Source organism: Chiloscyllium punctatum, chromosome 29 (assembly GCF_047496795.1).
Source record: "Chiloscyllium punctatum isolate Juve2018m chromosome 29, sChiPun1.3, whole genome shotgun sequence".
Taxonomy (NCBI): Eukaryota; Metazoa; Chordata; class Chondrichthyes; order Orectolobiformes; family Hemiscylliidae; genus Chiloscyllium; species Chiloscyllium punctatum.
In genome coordinates this window covers 59,781,465-59,804,073 of record NC_092767.1, presented here as the reverse complement: position 1 = coordinate 59,804,073, position 22,609 = coordinate 59,781,465, and the positions used below count along the sequence as shown (strand labels likewise).

Here is a 22,609-nt window from a genome sequence, read left to right as displayed (position 1 = left end):
TACACTTAATGGTAAGGTCCCAGGGAGTGTTGCTGAACAAAGAGACCTTGGAGTGCAGGTTCATAGCTCCTTGAAAGTGGAGTCACAGGTAGGTAGGATAGTGAAGAAGGCATTTGGTATGCTTTCCTTTATTGGTCAGAGTATTGAGTGCAGGAGTTGGGAGGTCATGTTGTGGCTGTACAGGACATTGGTTAGGCCACTGTTGGAATATTGCATGCAAATCTTGTCTCCTTCCTATCGGAAAGATGTTGTGAAACATGAAAGGGTTCAGAAAAGATTTACAAGGATATTGCCAGGGTTGGAGGATCTGAGCTACAGGGAGAGACTAAAGCGGTTTTCCCTATAGCCCCGGAGGCTGAGGGGTGACCTTAGAGGTTTACAAAATTGAGGGGCATGGATAGGGTAAATAGACAAGGTCTTTTCCCTGGGCTCAGGGAGTCTAGAACTAGAGGGCATAGGTTTAGGGTAAGAGGGGCAAGATATAAAAGAGACCTAAGGGGCAACCTTTTCACACAGAGGATGGTACAGGTATGAAGTGAGCTGCCAGAGGAAGTGGTGGAGGCTGGTACAATTGCAACATTTAAGAGGCATTTGGATGGGTATATGAATAGGAAGGGTTTGGAGGGATATGGGCTGGGTGCTGGCAGGTGGGACTAGATTGGGTTGGGATATCTGGTCGGCATGGATGGGTTGGACCAAAGGGACTGTTTCCATGCTGTACATCTCTATGACTCTATTTAGGAGCTGGTTTGGCCTGTAGAGTTTGCTCTGCCATTCAGTCAGATCAAATAATCCTCAACTCCACTTTCCTGCCTTCTCCCTATCACTTGACTATTTAAAAAACCTGTCTATCTTAGCTTTCAGTATACTTTCAACGACAGAGCCTCAACAGCCCTCTGTGGAAAGAATTCCACAGATTCACCATCTTCCAAGAGAAGAAATTCTTTCTTATTCCTGTCTTAAACAGGTGGCCTCTTAGAGTGAGATTATGCACAGGTCCTAGAATCGCCCAAGAGGGGTAACAATCTCACCAGCATCTACCCCGTCAAAGCCTCCAAGAGCCTTCTGTGTTTCAGTAAGGCTGCCTTACATCCTTCTAAACTCTTTGCTCATTCAACCTATGTGTATCCCTTTGTAGCTTCGTCATATCCTGTTCACAGTTTACTTGCCTGACCTACATTTGTCATGAAAAAATTCATTAACCATGCCTCCTGTCACATTATCTACGTCATTCATATGAACTATAAATATTTGAAGTCACAGCACTGATTCCTCTGGCATATCACTAGGTGTAATATGCCAATCAGAAAATGGCTTTTTTATGCCTACTGTTTTCTATTAGAGTCATAGAGATGTACAGCATGGAAACAGACCCTTCGGTCCAACTCGACCATGCTGACTAGTTATCCCAACCCAATCTAGTCCCACCTGCCAGCACATGGCCCATACCCCTCCAAACCCTTCCTATTCATATACCCATCCAGATGCCTCTTAAATGTTGCAATTGTACTAGCCTCCACCACTTCCTTTGGCAGCTTATTCCCCATACGCACCACCCCCTGAGTGAAAAAGTTGCTCCTTGGGTCTCTTTTATATCTTTCCCGTCTCACACTAAACCTACACCGACTAGTTCTGGACTCCCACCCCAGGAAAAAGACTTTTTCTATTTACCCTATTCATGCCCCTCATGATTTTATACGCTTCTATAAGGCCACCCCTCGGCCTCCGCTCCAGGGAAAACAGCCCTAGCCTATTCAACCTCTCCTGATAGCTCAAATCTTCCAACCATGGCATCATCCTCATAAATCTTTTCTGAACCCTTTCAAGTTTCACAACATCCCTGCAATAGTAAGAACACTAGAATTGCACGCAGTATTCCAACAGTGGCCTAACCAATGTCCTGTACAGCCGCAACATGACCTCCCAACTCCTGTACTCAATACTCTGACCAGTAAAGGAAAGTATACCAAACACCACCTTCACTATCCTATCTACCTGTGACTCCACTTTCAAGGAGCTACGAACCTGCACACTGAGGTCTCTTTGTTCAGCAACACTCCCGAGGATCTTACCATTAGGTGTACAAGTCCTGCTAAGATTTGCTTTCCCAAAATGCAGCGCCTCACGTTTATCTAACTTAAACTCCATCTGCCACCTCTCAGCCCACTGGCCTATCTGATCAAGATCCCGTTGTATTCCGAGGTAACCTCCAATTTTGGTGACATCTACAAACTTGCTAACTATGCCTCCTTTGCTCACACCTCAATCTTTTTATATAAATAACAAAATGTAGTGGACCCTGCACCAGTCCTCGTGGCACTCCACTGGTCACAGGCCTCCAGTCTGAAAAACAACCCTCCACCACTACCCTCTGTCTTCTACCTTTGAGCCAGTTCTGTTTCCAAATGGCTAGTTCTCCCTGTATTCCATGAGATATAACCATGCTAATCAATTTACCATGGGGATCCTTGTCGAACACCTTACTGAAGTCCATATAGATCTCATCTACTGCTCTGCCCTCATCAATCGTCTTTGTTACTTCTTCAAAAACTCAGTCAAGTTTTTGAGACATGATTTCCCATGCACAAAGCCATGTTGACTATCCCCTAATCAGTCCTTGCCTTTCCAAATACATGTACATTCTGTCCCTCAGGATTCCCTCTAACAACTTGCCCACCATCAACATCAGGCTCACCGGTCTATAGTTCCCTGGCTTGTCCTTCCTTAAATAGTAATATCACATTCACCAACCTCTAGTCTTCCGGCACCTCACCTGTGACTATCGATGCTACAAATATGTCAACAAGAGGCCCTGCAATCACTTCCCTAGCTTCCCACAGAGTTGTTGGGTACACCTGATCAGGTCCTGGGAATTTATCCACTTTTATGCATTTCAAGATTTCCAGCACTTCCTCCTCTGTAATATGGACATTTTTCAAGATGTCACCATCTATTTCCTTAAATTCTATACCTTCCATGTCCTTTTCCACAGTAAACACTGATGCAAAACACTCATTTAGTATCTCCCCCATCTGCTGTGGCTCCACACAAAGGCTGCCTTGCTAATCTTTGAGGGGCCCTATTCTCTTCCTAGTTATCCTTTTGTCCTTAATGTATTTGTAAACACCCTTTGGATTCTCCTTAATTCTATTTGCCAAAGCTATCTCATGTCCCCTTTTTGCCCTCCTGATTTCCCTCTTATGTATGCGCCTACTGCCTTTATCCAAACCCTCAATTTTTTTAGTCATCCAGCATTCTCTTTGTATACCAGCCTTTCCTTTTCCCCCGAACAGGAATATACTTTCTCTGGATTCTCGTTATCTTATTTCTGAAGGCTTCCCATTTTCCAGATGTCCCTTTACCTGCGAACATCTGCTCCCAGTCATCTTTTGAAAGTTCTTGCCTAATACCGTCAAAATTAGCCTTTCTCCAATTTAGAACTTCAACTTTTAGATCTGGTCTATCCTTTTCCATTGCTATTTTAAAACGAATAGAATTATAGTCACTGGCCCCAAAGTGCTCCCCCACTGACACCTCAGTCACCTGCCCTGCCTTATTTCCCAAGAGTCAGACAAGTTTTGCACCTTCTCTAGTAAGTGCATCCACAATACTGAATCAGAAAATTGTCTTGTACACACTTAACAAATTCCTCTCCATCTAAACTCTTAACACAGTCCCAGTCTATGTGCAGCACGGTGGCTCAGTGGTGAGCACTGCTGCCTCACAGTGACATGGACCCGAGTTCAATTCCAGCCTCAGGCGACTGTCTGTTGGAATTCGCACATTCTCCCCGGATTCCTCCCGCAATCCAAAGATGTGCAGGCCAGGTGAATTGGCCATGCTAAATTGCCCATAGCATTAGGTGCATTAGTCAGCAGTAAATATAGGGAGGGTAGGTTACTCTTCGGAAAGTCTATGTGGATTTGTTGGACGTATGGCCTGTTTCCATACTGTAGGGAATTGAATCTAATGTAATCTACCATAACCACTGTATTATTCTTCCAGATAACTGAGATCTCCTTACAAATTTGTTTCTCAATTTCCCTCTGACTATTAGGGGATCTATAATACAATCTCAATAAGGTGATCATCCCTTTCTTATTTCTCAGTTCCACCCAAATAACTTCCCTGGTTGTATTTCTAGGTATATCCTCAGTCGGTACAGCTGTAATGCTACCCCTTATCAAAATGCCACTCCCCCTCCTCTCTTGCCTCCCTTTCTGTCCTTCCTGTAGCATTTGTGTCCTGGAATATTAAGCTGCCAGTCCTGTCCATCCCTGAGCCATGTTTCAGTAATTGCTATGATATCCCAGTCCCATGTTCCGAACCATGCCCTGAGTTCATCTGCCTTCCCTGTTAGGCCCCTTGCATTGAAATAAATGCAGTTTGATTTGAGTCCTGCCTTGTTCTTTGTTTTGTCCCTGCGTGCCCTGACTGTTTAACTCACTTCTTTTCTCAACTGTACCAGTCTCAGATTGATCTCTTTCCACACGATCTCTAGATATCCTTTCTTTTACCTTACCATTATTTCTATTTGCACTGAGTTCATCTGTTTTGTTTTGAAAGCTTTCAGGTACAGATTTCAGATTCTGGTTTCAAGTAGTCTATTCTCTGAAGTCTAAAGTGTTTGCCTAAATTGAAATCCATTTATAGTAGTTTTGCCCATTTACTGAAGCAATGAATATTTTTATTGGACAGCTCGTTTGCAGAGTGATGCACGTAGCATGGGTTCAGTCCCGCGCTGGCTGAGGTTACCGTGAAGGACTCTGCTTCTCCATCTCTCCCCTTGCTTGAGGCATGATGGCCCTCAGGTTAAACCTTCAGCATCTGGCTCTCTCTGACAGCCCTATTGTCTGGTTGGACTGTGGCAACATTTTTTTTTTGCGGTGTTATCCATTGTTGTGTCATTCGTAAACTTACCCAAAGTTTATTTTCTAAACAGTTGCACTGTGTAGTTCATGCCCCAATTAGAGTAGCTGCTCATTATCCTTGTTCGACATTTCCTTATGTTTGATGAATTTCGGAATCGGGTCAATAATCTTCCCGCCATACCTTTTACTTCAGTTTCAGCTGACAGTCTCTTCTAAGGGACTTTCTTAAATGCTTTCAGGTAATCTCACATACATAGACATCCCCATGTGCAATACTTCAGTCAATGCCTCAGCTAGGCATTTGATTTGGTTCATTGAGCATGATCTCCCATTTGCAAATCCATGTCAATTTTGGAAGCACTCCATAATGACAGGCTGAAGTATTATTTATGTCTGAAGAAGGCTCTCTGGACCTGAAATGTTAATTCTGCTTTCTCTCCACAGATGTTGCCAGATCTGCTGAAATTCCCCAGCAACTTTTCTTTTTATTTCAGATTTCCAACATCCACAGTTCCTTTTTTTTTAATGTTTCCTCCGGGTGCTCCGGTTTCCACCCGCAATCCAAAGATGTGCAGGTCAGAAAAATTGGCCATGCTAAATTGCCAATAGTGTTAGCTACGTTAGTCAGGGGTAAACATAGGGTAGGGGAATGGGTTTGGGTGGGTTACTCTTTGGAGGGGTGGTGTGGACTTGTTGGGCCGAAGGGCCTGTTTCCACACTGTAGAGAATCTAATCTTAATGACAGAAAGCTCATCAAGACAATGAGACAGCATCACTCTCTAAAACCCAATTAATTCTGTGTATTGTCCCTTCCCCCAGTTTGTATCAGTGCCACCTCTGTTTACACTGTTACTGCCAATAGCCTTGAATAATTTCCTGTCACACAGGCATGTGGAATCATACACCTCACTTGCTATTTTTTTTCCTGCAGTTTTACATGGTGATGTGTATCATCTATGTGCTCTACAGTGTTGTCTGGCTTTTCCTGTTGGCTTGTTACTGGAAGAATTTGCTTCGGATTCAGTATTGGATTGGTGGAGTCATCCTGTTGGGAATGTTGGAGAAAGCAGTCTTCTATGCAGAATTCCACACAATCGCTCAGCAGGGTGTTTCAGGTAAATGGACTCACTGATGATTAAAAAGTTATTCACTTTGTAAGCTGAAATTGAAATGGATGAAAGCTGGATTTGGGCAGGTGGTGGGGTGGATATCAGTCTGTCTTGTTTGACTCTGACATTGCGGGTTTCTGGATGGGGACAACACTGAGCTTGGCTTGACCCCTGTACAATCCTAGCTTGCTTGCATTCATTGTGAAGCAGCTCATAAAGAACGTGAGCAAGGTGTGAGAGGAATGCCAGCACAATGGACCAGCATGACCATCCAGCTTCTTTGGGGGTAAGGGGCAAAAGGGAACTTCGTAAAAAACTTCTCTCGTTTTCAGGTCATATTTCCAATCCTGTATATTGAGAGCATAATTTAAGATTCTAGTTTATTCATTGATATATTTCAGGCTATAACAGTTAACTAATATTGATCTACTCTGACACAAATTAAGTCCAACTTTACTTTAAACCTGTTTTGCAGTTCACGGAGCAGTGGTTTTTGCAGAGCTGCTATCAGCTGTGAAACGTACCCTGGCCCGGGTCCTGGTCATTATCGCAGCACTTGGCTATGGTATTGTCAAGTAAGATGTGTACTTACTATTTCATGAGTTACTGTGGTTGCCTTACATATTAAAAATTGTAATTTGTGCAAAATTGAATTAAGGCCATAAGACCTAGGAGGAATTAGGCCATTCAGCCCATCGAGTCTGCTGCACCATTCAATCATGGCTGATAAGTTTGTCAGTCCCATTCCCCCACTTTCTCCATGTAACCATTGATCCCTTTGATACTCAAGAACCTGTCTATCACAGTCTTTAATACACTCAATGACCTGGCCTCTACAGCCTATGGTGGCAATGAGTACCATAGATTGACCACTCTCTGGCTGAAGAAGTTTCTCCTTATCTCTGTTCTAAAAGGTCTTCCCTTTACTCTAAGGCTACGCCATGAGGTTCAAGTCCCTCCTCCCCATGGAAACATTTTCCCAACATCTACTCTATCCACACCATTCAGTGTGCTGTATATTTCAAATAGGTACCCCCTCCTCATCCTTCTAAACTCCATTGAGTATCAACCTAGAGTCCTCAAACGTCCCTCATACATTAAGCTTTTCAATCCAGGGACCATTCTCATTAATCTCCTCTGAACATGTTCCACGGCCAGTGCATCCTTCCTGACATATGAGACCCAAAACTGCACATAATACTCCAAATATGGTCTGACCAGAGCCTCAGATGTACAAGTCCCTTCAAAATAAATGCCATCTTTGCATTTGTCTTCCTAACTACTGACTCAACTTGGAAGTTTACTTTGAGAGAATCCTGGACTAGAATTCCCAAGTCTCTTTGCACTTCAGACTTGTGAATTGTCTCCCTATTTAGAAAATAATTCATGCCTCTATTCTTTGTACCAAAGTGCATGACCTCTCACTATACCACATTGTACTCCATCTGCCACTACTTTGTCCGCTCTCCAAACCCTCCTGCAGCTTCCCTGCCTCCTCAATACTACCTGTCTCTCTAACTATCTTTGTAATGTCTGCAAACTTATGGCTAGGAAAATCTCTATTACAATTCTCAGTCTGCATCAAATTGCTTGCGTACCAGTCAGAGCTGTGAATCCACAGCTAAGGGAAGACAAACTCAATCTTGGGAAATCAGCTCAAACTACTATTCTCAAATGCTGTGAGTGACTCTTAGGAATAGCATGATTCAGGTCATAGCTCGGTAAACTAGCAGTAAATGCTCCCCTAGTCTTCAATGACTACGTCCCATGAATGAATAAGAGAAAGTTGGTAGCCTCTGAATTGCAAGATTGTGGTTTCAAGGTGCACTTGAGCACCAAATCTGAAATAAAACTCACTGCAGTACTGAGGGAGTGCTGCTTTGTTGAAGATGCTAATAAGATGTTAAAGTGAGGCAACATCTGCCATTTAGGTGGATTCAGTGATTTGAGGGCCACTATTTGGAGAAAAGCAAGTGAGGTCTGCTCTGTATGAAGCAAAATGCTGCAGCCACTGGAAATCTACAGCAAAAGTATTCTCACTAAAGAGCCTATATTGTGAGAGAAATTGTCGATATTTTAGGTTGGTCTTTTTAACAGAACTGGGCGGAGTGCTCGCTTTGCACTTTGTGAGGTCCTCGGGTTGGAATAGCCACTAATCAGTGTCCAAGCTCAAACGGAAAGTGAATTTCCAAGGTGTAAGCTAGTTCCCCTCAGTCTCACTGCATCTTCCTGACAACTGGCATCTTCTAAGCAGTGGAGGCTGTCCAAAAGCAGGTCAAGTTATTTTTCAAAACCTTGAAGGCATGTGATTGCTGCTACTAAAATATTAATACACATTTTTAATCAGACCTAGGCTGGGAACCACTTCGAGTCAAGTAATTGGAATCGGCCTGCTGTACCTGTTATTTTCATCAGTAGAGGGAGTCCTGCGCATTGCTGTGGTAAGAACATTTGCTGAACTAGAATTGTTTTGCTCTGGTGGCCTCACAGCAAAATTTGTTGACTCGTGATTTTTATTTCAATGACCTAGTCAGGAGCAAAAATAGCCTTTTCCAAAGGACAACCCTTTCCCCAGATGAAATGTGTTATTGGCACAGGGTATGTGTCACCCACAGTAGAAACCAGCAGTGGAAACTGGTCTGTGTGGTTCTGGGATCCACACAGCCAGATCATTTTCATGCTTCTCCGAAGCAGAAACTTCCTGTTGGCCTGACTTGATTAATGGAGTGCTGCGTTCTTGACAATCTCAAAGCAGCATAATGAAGGAAGTGGTATGTTTGATTCCTATTCAGGGCTTTACAGTGGCTTTGCTAAATTATGATCTCCTCTTCCCATGGAACAATCCCACCCTGGTTCCAGTCCTCCCCTCACCCACACACATCCATCCATGCACTCATCCTCGCATATCGACTACCCACTCCCGCACATAGTCCCGCCCCCACCCACATACCTGCACATCCCCCACCCCTGCTCCCGTGCATCCTCACACATCTCCCCTACATTTTCACACGCCTACAGCCCTATACCCATACGTGCGCACACCCCAAATACATTCCGACACCCACATACGCTACACACGTGTACGCTTCCACCACGCACATACGCACACTCTCTCTCATGCACACTCTCGCTCTTGCTCTCGCACATTCTTGCTCTCTCACACACACACTCACTCGCTCTCGCTCTCGCGCGCGCGCGTTCTCTCACTTCACGCTTGCACACACGTGTACGTGGTAGTAGTGGAGGGCTGGTTTTCTGACTTGAGGTCTGTGATCAGTGGTGGACCTCTGTTGTTTATATCACCTTTCAATGGTTTGGATAATGATATATGTTGTCTGATTAGTAAGTTTACTGATGAAATGAAATTTGGAGGAGTTACAGCTGTACAGGACATTGGTTAGGCCACTGTTGGAATATTGTGTGCAATTCTGGTCTCCTTCCTATCGGAAAGATGTTGTGAAACTTGAAAGGGTTCAGAAAAGATTTACAAGGATGTTGCCAGGGTTGGAGGATTTGAGCTACAGGGAGAGGCTGAACAGGCTGGGGCTGTTTTCCTTGGAGCGTCAGAGACTGAGGGGTGACCTTATAGAGGTTTACAAAATTGAGGGGCATGGATAGGATAAATAGACAAAGTCTTTTCCCGAGGGTCAGGGAGTTCAGAACTAGAGGGCATAGGTTTCGGGTGAGAGGGGAAAGATATAAAAGAGACCTGAGGGGCAACCTTTTTACACAGAGGGTGATATATGTATGGAATGAGCTGCCAGAGGAAGTGGTGGAGGCTGGTACAATTACAGCATTTAAAAGGCATTTGGATGGATATATGAATAGGAAGGGTTTGGAGGGATATGGGCCAGGTGCTGGCAGATGGGACTATATTGGGTTGGTATATCTAGTTGGCATGGACGAGTTAGACCGAAGGGTCTGTTTCTGTGCTGTACATCTCTATGACTCTATGACTGTAAGGGCAGAAGCAGCAGGTACATGGGAATGCCACTTCCTAACCTTGCCTCCAGGACTGTCACTGTGCGGCTTGGACAAAACCACATTCATTACTTGAACTACAGAAGCTCTAAAAGAAAGCCTCCCCACCACTTTGTCAGGCAAGAAGGACCGAGCAGTACCTGCATTCAATTAACCTTATTTAGGGGCTGCACTTGGATTATATGAGATCAGGAAGGGAGAATGTTTGCAAGGTGAATGATGGTATTGCTGCTGTGTGGAACTCTTCCAGCTATATGTAAAGTTCATTATTTGGGGCACTTGAGCTGTTTGTGACTTTTCTTCTCAGGATTTTGCAGTTTTCAGTATCAAACTTCACTGCTGCGGGTATGTGCTGAAGTCTGACTGTTTGGTGCAGCTTCAAGTTTTTAACTTGGTTATGGTATCATTGGAAACCTGCCTCCATTTTTTTTTTAAAAATCATTTATGCAGAGATTTATTGATCCAGTATGCAATGTCCTCCATCAGTGTTAACTGGGCCTCTGCCAGTCTGCTATGAAAGTGCTAAGCTCCGCTACTGCACTTTTCTGTTGTTGCAGTGAGACTCAGGAGGTTTGTCTGCAGCTAATACATTTTATCCAGTATATGATATAGGAATCATTATGATACTATACTAGTTATGTTAATGAATGATGTTCCTCCTTAGGAGCGCTCTACGGCAGCCATGACCATCTGTGAGATTTCTCTGGCGTTGATAGACTCCTGTATTGTATGGTGGATATCCTTTTTGCTCGCATTTCCTCCCATGAGTTTCTTACGAGCTTCTGATAAGTATTGTCATTCAAACACAGTATGGTGATTGGTGAAAATCTGTTCATTTATTTCTGTTCCTAAATGTGCAATCTGATCTTCTGGCCAGAAGTGGTAATTAATCGAAGAGGTGTGATTGCCTTCTGAAACACTGTAGTAATCCCCCCCTGTCCCTGATGTGTCGCAGTGTTTGAAACTCAGTCTCCAGCTCATCATCTTTGAGGTAGAGTTCCTCAAACAACCAACACTTGCTACAAATGTGGTCTGTGACCTACAGTGAGACCATCAGCTCCCATGTCATGCAGTTTAATGCATCGCCTTGTGTGGTATCTGAATTTTAATTACTTTATTTTGATTTTCAAACATTTCATACTAGTTTTTAGTTTGTAGCCTGTAAATATTTTCCATCTTTACCTTCAGTCTGAATGTAATTTATTATAGTCATATATAGAGCTATCACTGGCCAATGAACTTGAGTTTCCCCATGAACTCATCCTGTTGTGCTGGACCCCTGATCCTAGACTTCCCTTTATCCTGTTGAAAGAGACCTTTGAAGCAATGAGCCAAAAAAACCCAATCAAAATGAACCCCTCACCCTCTACACTGAATTCCCATGCTGCTTCCAAATCCCCCGAGCGATATACTGACTCTAGCTGTGTCTCGTTTTGGATGTGATCTGTCTTTCCTGAGCATGATCCACCTCCATGCCTTCGACACTCCCAGGTGACCCTTCCTCTCAAGGAGGCAGGGTGGAACCAGCTGAAATGTTTGGAGGAATATGAGCCAAATGCAGGCTAGTGGGATTGTGCTTTAATTTGGGAACATCATTGACGTAGACTAGATGGACTAAAGGGTCTGTTTCCATGCTGTATGACTGTAAGTGGAATCCCAGTTACTCTGTCGAAACTGTAGAAGTGCAGGGACTTCCACAATTCACTCAATAAAGCTTTACTTAAAAGGCTAATATTTAACTTCACATCTTGGGGACGGATTGCAAAATGACTTTGTGATTGATGTGTGTGTTGGGACTGGGAATGGAGGGATGGTGTCATTGTCACATGGGAGATGATGAGATATCAGTGTTGCACTTAGAGGAGGTGTGGGTACTGTTAGTGTTGTACACTTGTGAGGTGGGGTGAGGTGGCTGCATGACGTGAGGATGAATGGAGTGCTGCAAAGGGGATTAAAGTTTCAAATTTCTTGCAGTGACATCTGTTCAAAAGATCTATGCAAATTGGTGAATTTTGTTTCTGTGAGATGATGAGGTGCATTTGAATTTGAGCTGGCTTCAAGGGAAACAGGAAACAGATTGAATAAATTGTGAGTGGAGAGAATGGTAGGTGAAATTTAATCAGTAATTGTAAAATGGAATAATCAGGGTTGAAGTGAACTGAATAAATCTGCAACATCGTTGTAGTCAACAGAATGCTAACTTTTATTTTAAAGACCTTGCAGCCAAAAATGGGTCTTTTGACTGACTAGTCCTAGCTATGCTTATCCTCCACTAGAGCTAATCACTCGACTTAATCCTATCAGTGTAGCCCTAATCACTTCAACTGTACTCGACCCTAACCATATCACATGTTTTACTTGGTGTCTGGAAAAGGAAGTTAAAAACAGTTAAGTACAATAGAGGAAGTCCTATAGATCACCTTGAATATTGCATATATTTGTATTCCTCAAATGATAGCAATAAATCATTGAGGGGGTGTGCAAGATATTTGCAGTAGAGTAGCAGCAGTATGTATTATCTACAAGATGCTGCTGCACATATTCACCAGGGCTCCTTAAATAGCACCTTCCCAAAACACAACTGCTACCATCTGGAAAGGCAAGGGCAGCAGATATGAGAATGTCACCACCTGCATGCCACCCTCCAACTCTCTCACCGTTGCAATTTGGAAATCTGTCACCGTCCTTTCAGCATCACTGGGTCAAAATCTTGGAACTCCCTCCCTAACGGCATTGAAGACCAGATGGGTTGTCGTAGTTCATCAGAGACAGCTCAAAACAAAAATGAACCTACCTTCAGCTTTCAAAGAGCAAAATCTGTGACAGTACTGCAGAATGGTCTTGTGTCTTATTGGGGTCGGGAGTGTGATGCTGGAAAAGCACAGCAGGTCAGGCAGCGGCCGGGGAGCGGGAGAGTTGATGTTTCGGGCAAGAGCCCTTCATTCCTTCATGCCTGTGTTTTTCTAGCGTCACACTGTCAACTCTGATCTCCGGCATCTGCAGTCCTCACTTTCTCCTTGTGTCTTATTGGCACTGATGCACAAGGTTCCTGCACAACATTGCTGAATCAGTAGTGACAGCACCAGAATTTGACAAATGCAGTGAAATATTGAGACCAGTTTGCTTTCAGAATGGCTGCTCCTGAAGAGGGATGGGATTCTTGCCTGCTGTGTGCAATATGTGTTGTGTTTGCCCTAGCTTCTGTATACCCATGTATCTTTCTGTTTGTGAGAATGAATCAGGATGAAGAAGTGCTGCTGGCTGCCATTCCCCTTGCTCTGCTTGACTGGTGAATTCTACTGGTGAATTTCCTGTTGTTGCCTGATAGTCATGTTGAGCCTGCTAGAGAAAAAAAGAATTTTGTTGGCTTTTTTCCAAAGAATTTAGTACTCTTTCTGAAAACATCTTAAAAGTCAATGCCCAAAAATGGCTTCAAGCATTAAGAATTTATCTTCTGTAAATCCAACAATCTAACTAGAGACCATTTTCAGACAATATTGAGTTTTTTCAAACCTTGATTTGAAGGCAGTCTTTATTTGTCAGTGTGTTGAGTATAGGAGTTGAGGTGTCACGTTGCGGCTGTGCAAGACATTAGATAGGCCACTTTTGATCTCCCTGCTGTAGGGAAGATGTTAAATTTGAAAGGGTTCAGAAAAGATTTACAAGGATGTTGCTGGCTTTGGAGGGTTTGAGCTACAGGGAGAGGCTGAACAGGCTGGGGCTGTTTTCCCTGGAGCGTCAGAGGCTGAGGGAGTGACCTTATAGAGGTTTATAAAATCATGAGGGGCATGGATAGGATAAATAGACAAAGTCTGTTCCCTGGGGTGGGGGAGTCCAGAACTAGAGGGCATAGGTTCAAAGTGAGAGGAGGAAAAATTTAAAAAGAACCTAAGGGGCAACTTTTTAACACAGAGGTTGATGCATGTATGGAGCATACTGCCAGAAAATGCTGGTACAATTAAGACATTTAAGAGGCATCTGGATGGGTGCATAAATAGGAAGGATTTGGAGGGATTAAGGGCCAAATGCTGGCAAGTAGGACTGGATTAATTTAGGATGCCTGATGGGCATAGGCGAGTTGGACTGAAGGGTCTGTTTCTGTGATGTACAAGTCCTTGACTCAGTGACTTATCCCTTCCAATTGTCAAAGATTTGAAGGGTGCTATTAAAGGGACACATATTACTTAGTACTGTTTAAGTTATTAGCTGTTCTATCCAACAAAGCTTGTATTTTCTTCATGATGTTGGGTTTCAAGCCTCGCCTTACCAGTCTGAAGCAATTTTCCATGGAAATTGTGACAAGCCACCGCAAATCGATGTGGGGTTCAGTCATATTACTCAGTTTGCAGTGGCAGCTTCAGGGCACTGCTGTTGGATGCTAGACTGAGAAAATCCATCTTTAATCTTAAACTTGGTATATTCAAATGATTGAACGGTAGACAGTGTATCTTGAATACATTTTGCAGATTCAGAGATTGAAGACCAAAGCAGCTTAGGCTTCTGTTGTTTGCTATTAAGACACTTAGCTAGAATGGTGGAATGTAAAGGATTAAATGTTGACTGCCCTGCAGCTAAGGCGGATAATGAGGGGAGGCAAGCAAGTTTCTCAGAGATTCGATTGACAAGGAGATTCCGTGGGAGTCATCCCACATCCAGGGGCTGTTCAGAGCATTTTGTTCAACCTCCTGGTCCTTAAAAAAAAATTAAGTCAAAATGGGTCTGAGTATTCCTTTCATTTACTTAGGGCAAACAGAAATAGTACTGAAACATTAAGACATCCAAAAGTCCAAGAAAGCACTTTCTTTGTACTCATCCTTTTGGTATTGGTTGAGCTATGTTGTGAAATATTCCCAGCAAAGAGGGCTTCTTAAAGGTCACACTGTACATTGGTGGGTGCCTTGCATCACCCTCTGTATCATTTTGGTGAATCTGGGAAAAACTGTGAGATTTTTGAGTTTCACTTCGATTAACCTCACTCACTGTTCAGAAATTAGGAAGCAAGCTTTCAGAGAAACACTGCTGTGGGAAGGAGAGCTGTTTGTTTATTATGCACTCCTACATCAGTCTCACCCACCAGATCGAGCTGCAGTAATGCCACTTTCTTTATGTTAAATGCTGTGATTTACATCAATATCTAACTATGGTAAATCAATGTTTTCAGAATAATGATTTGTGGGTCAAATGTCCCACTTTTTAGTGGAATCCTCTACACTTGCCTTTTGTTTTTTAAGGTTACAGTTCAGGAATTACCACTACTTAATGTGATGGAATCTTTCCTTTACCTTTTTTCTCTCTCGCTCCATTTGTGGTCCTGGTGTTTTGAAAACAGTAGAAGTCACCAAGTTTTTTTTAAAAATCCTCTCAGCTTCCCGGATTCCCAGAGTAACAAGTTCATACTTACACTGAATTGGATTTCAACTCAGAACTTTCCAGACCTTTTCCCTACAACGAACCTTTGAATGCGTATCGTGAATGGATACGCCATGTTTGGTTGCGAGCTGGTTATATTCTCTTCACAAACATGTTGCTGTAACTCAGATGAGGGACCCGCCCAACCAAAGAAACGTAGAATTTCATTGAGAAAAAGATTATTTTCCTTGACCATCTACACATCTTTGTGAGCCTGTCACAGACGATGAAGCAACTGAAACTCCGCAGAAGTCTGGTGAAACTCTCGTTGTACCGACACTTCACCAATACTTTAATCTTTGCTGTTTTTGGTAAGTCTTCCATTCTTACACAATATTAAATAGTGGGTGTTTGTGAGTGGTGACGAGCAATGTTTGCAGGTGTGAAAATAACTTGCTTGAAATGCAGATTTCCACCTCAATGCTCTATGATCTTCAGCAGTTGTGCAGTTCTTTTAATCAGTATTGGAAGTTACAGGCAACTTGGTTCTCATTATGAATCAAGCTTTGACCTCATGTTCTAGTTAGTATCTAAGAAATCAGGAGTTGTGTGTCCAAGATAGCTGTCAACACAAAGCTAGCTGGGAGTGTATATTATGAGGGCATGTGTTGCAAAGAGATATAAATTAGTTAAAGAGTTGACAACAAGGTGACAAGTGGAGGTATAATCTCAACCTGCAGTTATTCACTTTGGCTATAATAGTTGAAAATCAGACTTTTTAAAAAGCATGAAATTTTTCATTGTTGCTTAGAGACTTGAGTGTACTTTGACATGGCAGATAAAGCTACTGGGACTTTGGTTATGGCATGTTTAACTTTACTGCAAGGGTCTGGACTACAAGAACAGCAATTATATATGGTTTTGGTGAGACCACACGATGGATTTACTGTGTGTAGCTGTGGTCTCCAAACCTACAAATGTACTCTCCTTGAAGGCAGGGTAAGTTCATGAGGTTGATTCCTGGAACAATAGGGTTGTCTAATGATGAGAGACTAAGGGCAGTGCTGTGGAGTTTAGAAGAAAGTGGGAATTTAATTGAATCATGCAGAGTTTTTCAGGGGCTTGTTAGAGCAGACACTGATTATTTCCTCTGGGGAATCCAGACCAAGCAAACACAATCTCAAGATAAGGATCTAATATTTAGGACTGCAGTTGGAAGTTGGGGAAGGTTGTGGATGCTCTGTTGTTGAGTATATGATGGCAGAGAGAGATTTTTTGATCTGTAAAAATTAGAGATATGGGGACCGAAATTGTAGCATCAGCAGTAATTGTGTTTGGTGCAGCAGGTTGGAGAAGCCATGCAACCTACTCAAATTCGCTTAGTTTTGCACTGCATGGCACAGATATGCATCTTGGCTAGATCCCCCAATCTCTGCAAATATCAGTGACGTGACTCAATGATCTAATTTGACATTTAGTGGCCTTGGCTTGGAAGAGGTAGATTCAGCCACAGTTCCATTTCTGAATGCCATGGAGTGATTCCAGCTGTGGATAGTTTGTAACCCCTATCTTGACTTTGGCTGCAATACCTGCTTGCAGGAAGATCCTTGCTAGCTCTCACCACCTTGTATTAGTTTACTCAGGTGAGCCTTGTGATTGGGCTCAAAGAGGCCTGTCTTTACCCCAGAGTACTTGCATTGAGGAGAGATGATGAGCACGCCAGTTACATTTCTCATATTCCAGCATATTATTGTGTTACTTGTGATTGTTCTAAATTGACCCCAAAGCAGTCAAGTTTGGTGCACAATTTTCCTCCCTCAAAAGGTTGTAACCTGTGTTATGAAGAAGTTTTAGAGGTTTGTGGGGTTTTAGTATTAGGACTCTCAAGGTAAAAGAGTAGAATGACATCGTCAACCTGCAGTTTATAACATATTCATACAATATGTTGCCAGGTGAGATTCCAGACTTAAAGGCCCCATTACGGCTTATTTTAGAATGGGCATTAAAATGTTGCCCCAAACCCTGCAAATTCAGCAGACTGGCTCAGAGAGAACAGAAGTCACGTCCAAACTGTTACTCATGAATATGTTTGAGAGTAAATCCTTCTCCAACAGCATCACGGTTTTGTTTTCCGCTTGTTTACCAGTCTTCTGGTAGATTTGGAGAATGAGGCTTCACTCCTGGCAGTGTTAGCGCTCGCTCTCAGTCTTGGAGCGTAGATATCATTGGTAGGGGGATGTAACAGATAAGCCACCTGCCCAGTAATTTGGGGAATAGTTTGTGAGCCATTGAGTCCTTGACAAGGACGCATTGAGGATTCCAACATTTCGGATGGGGGTTAGAAAGGCAGAAAGTGATGTACAAGATTTGTGTGTGGGTTTTTCCTAAAGTCATTCGTGTCTTCAGACAAATCGCAAAACATTTTCAAGTCGAAATTTTGATCTCCTGTTTCTTCTTTGTCTTTTCTTTGGCTTGTTGTAAATGGAAAGTTTGTTTTAATGGTAACTGCATCACAGATGTTTGTGTTCTTTCCTCAGCTTCAGTGATTTTTATTATCTGGGTGACTATGACATTCAGGTTTCCAGCCTGTCAGTCGGTGAGTAAATATCTCGTCGCACTGTTTGTGTAGTTAGTGTCAGCTTCCCTTGTGTTTCTGACTGACTGTTCTCCAGTAAGGGCAGGAAGCCTATTTATAAGGCTCCATGAATTAGTACCAGTGCATATTTGCTAATGATGCATCAGGTCACTGCAGCCAACTTAATAAAGGATCATGCTTCAACACCATTTAGCCAACAATAGAACTTATATAATATCTTCCGATCTGTTTTTCCTGACCCCACTGCTTTTCTGTGCAGGTATCATCAGTCCTCAGAAGGGTTTCTGTTCTACTAGTTTAACAGACCCATTCAGTTGGTGGTACAGGCTCTTCTGACCTGAACGTCATGGGTTCAAACCCACTTGATGGTTTAAACACATGATCCAAGTTGATACTTTCGAGGTGGTGCTGAAGATGAGCTCTGTTTAATGGCGTCCACAAGTTTAAGTCAAGGTCCCAGCTGTAATATGAGAAAATAAACATGAACTTCCTAATATTATCATTAGCTATTCAGTCTGTTAAATGGACCAGTGCCCTATTGGAAGAACAGAGACTTCACCTGTTATTTTGGTGATAGTTCCTCTGAACCACCACCACCATCATCAAAATCTGTCGACTGGTTACAGCACAGAATGAGGCTGTTCAGCCCATTGTGTTCATGCTGGTTCTCTACTTGACCAACTCGCCTCGTCCCCACTCCGATGCCTCATGCCCCTCACCCTCCACTCCAGCGCCTCACCCCTTTGTGCTGCAATTTTTTTCTCTCCAGATCATTATATAATTCTGCTTTGAAGTCATGTATTGAATCTTCATCTCACTCTCAGACAGTTAAATCCTAATCACTTTCTGTATTAAATCTAAAAAAGACCACATTTTGTTGAAACTTTCCTTGCATTCGTCAGGGCAGCCTGCAAGAATTATCAAATTAAAGGGAATTATTATGATTTTGTCATAACGTTTGTTGAATGACCCTGAGTGTGCAAAGAGGTCTGCTGCCAATCAGTTTTGAACTGCCAGTTGACTCTGCAGCAACACGCAGCAGCATGAACTGGAAGCTCCATATATTAATGCACAGATCTATGTTCTTTACAAGGAGAAGGAATGTGCATGCATTCTGCTTGTTTCAGAACAGGTAACAGGAATTTGCAGGCTTATTTCTAGGGTAGTATCCTAACTAGTCGAGAGTCAAACTGCCTGATTTGAAATCTAAACAAAATCTGACCGTTAACAGTTGACGTATATTAATTGATGCATTCTTATGGTAATCCTTTTACTAATCAGTCCACGTGCCAACGAAGTGGCACTGTTCTCATGAAGTATAAATTTTGGCTTTCTCCTTCACTGGTATTCTTGCAAATTGCCCTCATCGTACAAAATTAAAAGTGGGATAGTTCTTACTGTACGATAACTATTCCAGCAAAACAAAGTGAGCCAAACTCCAGAGGCACCAACACATCCATAATCTTATAGGATTATCCGATGAGTGAGTCAGAGGGCAGTCAAATTTGCCTTAGCCAATCAGAGATAATGTGCTTCGTTTAACATTAACTGTTATAATTGTCTGGTGCATTCATCATGACAATGTATCTGCCAATCAGAATTTGCTGATTTACTGTTTTGATTCCTCTTTGGTATTCATGCAAAATATCCTGATGAGTGCATGACTAAAAGCTTTGACCCACTGTCTTTTATCAGCAAATCTTAAAATAAATTAACTGGCTGTGCTTTGTTTGCATGTGGCACTTGAGGCAGGATGCCCATTGCACTTACCAAGTCTTTGTCATGACCTGTCTGAGTCTTGCAGTGCACTCCGTAAACAAGGCTTTATTTGTTTTTGGACCCAGGATTGGAGGGAGCAGTGGATAGAGGATGCATTCTGGCGGTTTCTTTTCTCCGTTTTACTGCTTGTCATAATGTTCTTGTGGAGGCCGTCTGCAAGTAACCAGAGGTACGTTCCCTGTTATCCTTTGTGCAATGTCTTGTCACTAGCACATTGAGTATCTGTACTCTGGGGGGGAAAACAAGACCACACAAATATTGATACGGTTTAACGGGAGATTTAAAAACCTTGCGTGACATTCTGAATTTATTCCCCCCACCCCCCCCGGTTTGCATCAGTCTCCACCCTTGATCTACACTGTACCAGAAACAAATTCATATTGGAATCAAAATCTGCACAGATTAGAGTTCCTTCACAGTTTACTGTATAAAGACTTCAATCACTGTTTGAACTGACACCTTGTCGAATGCACCCAACCAAGTTTTTAAGCTGCCTTCTTCAGTTAGCGATGCATCTCATGAAGTTATGGAGGTTTGCAGCATGAAACAGGCTCTTCAGTCCAACCTGCCCATGCCGCCCAGTTTTTTCAATTTGCCTGCGTTTGGTCCATATCCCTCCATACCTATCCCATCCATGTACCTGTCCAAATGTTTCTTAAATAACAAAATGGTACTCGCCTCCTCCACTACCCTGTCAGCCCATTCCAGATACTCACCACCCTCTGGGTTAAAAAATTGCCCCACAGGACATTTTTGTATCTCTTTCCTCTCACCTTAAACCTGTGCCGTCTAGTTTTAGACTCCTTTACCATGGGGGAGAAGCTGTTGGCTATCTACCTTATCTATGCTTCTAATGATTTTGCAGATCTCTATAAGGTCATCCCTCAGTCTCTTACGCTCCAGGTTAAAATGTCCCAGCCTCTCCAGCTCTCCCCATAACTCGAACCTTCTCGTCCAGGTAGCGTCCTGGTAAATCTTTTCTGCACTTTTTCTAGTTTGATAATATCCTTTCTATAGTAAGGTGACCAGAACTGCACACAATACTCCAAATGTGGCCTTGTCAGTGCTCTGGTCAGCGTTTGCCGAGGAAGTTTACCAGGATGTTACCATCACTAAAGGATTCAGTTCACTGGAGAAAAGAGACATTGGGGTACTCCTTAAAACCGGAAAGTTTGCATGGAAATCTAATTGAGGGATTTGAAATACTGAAACTAAAACCAAAACTGTTTCCACTGACAAGGGTCGAACCAGAGTACAGGTTTAAGGGAAAAGGTCACTGGAGGGAGATTTGCTGACTGTGCTGCTTGAAAGTTTGATGGAAGCAGTTTAAGAGATAACTCCATCAAAGTATTTGGATTAACACTTGGAAAGAAATAATTTGCAGAGCTTTTCGGAGAAAACAGGGAGGAAGAGTTGATTGGTTTGCTGTTTGTGAGCTGATGCAGATATGCTGTGTCCAGTCTTCCATGCTACGATTTTCTGTACGTGTGAAGTTACAGGTTTCCGTGATATTGCCATCCTTTATTGTTTTGCAGATATTCTTATTCTCCATTGGTAGATGAAGTTGATGATGAAGAGGAAGAGGAACAGTTGATCAGTGAGGCTTTTGGTGAGTTTGGCTGTTAATACATCAAGGCACACTGGATAAATCTATAGTTACTCATTTTCCTTTCATGGCCTTGGTGTCTCAAAGCACCAAAGACCAATGCAGTAATTGATGTAGTTTATTTTGTAGAGTTGGGAATCATGATATCTCGAGGTCACAAAAGATGCTGTCTCAATGCTGCTGTTACCTTTCTTTAATTTTCTCTTACATTCTTAAAAATTAATGAAATCCGAGGGACTCGCCTAAGAAATAACAATATTATGCTAAGTCCTGTAAATTTTGTAAAGTCGTCCTTTCTAACTTCAACCAAAATTGGAAGGTCTGTCTACAGACTAGTCAAGTTGGTAGGATACAATTCCATGATTATGATTATAGAAATCACTATCACTGTCCCTGGATGTATCCTGTCCCAACAGCAGGGCAGGCTCACCAGAGGTAACAGAACATTGGTATACAGTCAGGAATGACCCTGGATGTCCTCAACATTTGCGCTGGACCCCACAAAGTCTTACATCTTCAGGTCAAACATGGGTAAGAAACCATACTGTTACTCTGCACCCCTTTCCAAAGTTGATAAATTAATACTCCTGTACATTGAACACCCTTTGGAGAAATCTTTGAGGAGGAAAGGTCTTTGAGGAGCGAAATGCGTTCTTGATCTCATCCTTACCAGTCTACGTAGCAGATCCTACTATCCATCAGAGTGCTGGTGAAAGTGACCATTTCACAATCTTTGTCACGATAAAGTACTGCCTTCGCAATGAAAATGCATCATGTTGTATTGCATTATCACTATGCTAAATGGGACGGACTTCAAACAGATTTGACAACTCAAAACTGAGCATCCACGATGCAGTGCAAGTCATAAGACTGGGATTGAACTTGCAACCTCACAACCCAGCAGATCACTGTTCTGCCGTTACCATGAAACTGGGAGATCAGCTCTGGTTGAATGAAGGGAGCAGGAAGGCATATCAAGAGCAGCAGCAAGCATTCCTAAAACTGAGGCAAGCTGGGGAAACTATAGCACTGCAAAGGCTAAGGACCCTGAAAGAATAATATGAAAGGCTTTGTACTTAACAACTGTTTGTGCCCCTTATTAAACTGTTCCATCATCCTGATTTAGACCTGTGTCACTATTCCTTCCCTATCCGTGTGTCAAAATCTTGCATCTCCCTTGCATCTATCCAACAATGTGGAAAATTGTTCAGGTGTGTCCTTTCTGCAAAAATACAGGACAAATCCAACGTGGCCAGTGTTACGGACCAGGCTAGATTCCTCAAAACATTTCAAGAATGTAACCCAGACCCTAACTTTG

At 42.7% G+C, this 22,609-nt stretch overlaps 1 protein-coding gene across 1 annotated transcript in view; it reads left to right on the top strand.

Moving 5' to 3' along the window:
- LOC140454442 (transmembrane protein 87A) overlaps positions 1-22,609 on the top strand; it is a 73,199-nt gene that overhangs the window by 38,069 nt on the left and 12,521 nt on the right. Inside the window, exons 10-17 of the mRNA XM_072549177.1 lie at positions 5,803-5,986; positions 6,456-6,555; positions 8,328-8,421; positions 10,626-10,699; positions 15,575-15,681; positions 17,848-17,906; positions 19,751-19,854; positions 21,221-21,294. Coding sequence (XP_072405278.1) covers positions 5,803-5,986; positions 6,456-6,555; positions 8,328-8,421; positions 10,626-10,699; positions 15,575-15,681; positions 17,848-17,906; positions 19,751-19,854; positions 21,221-21,294 — 796 coding nt within the window. The remainder of the gene's footprint in view (positions 1-5,802; positions 5,987-6,455; positions 6,556-8,327; positions 8,422-10,625; positions 10,700-15,574; positions 15,682-17,847; positions 17,907-19,750; positions 19,855-21,220; positions 21,295-22,609) is intronic.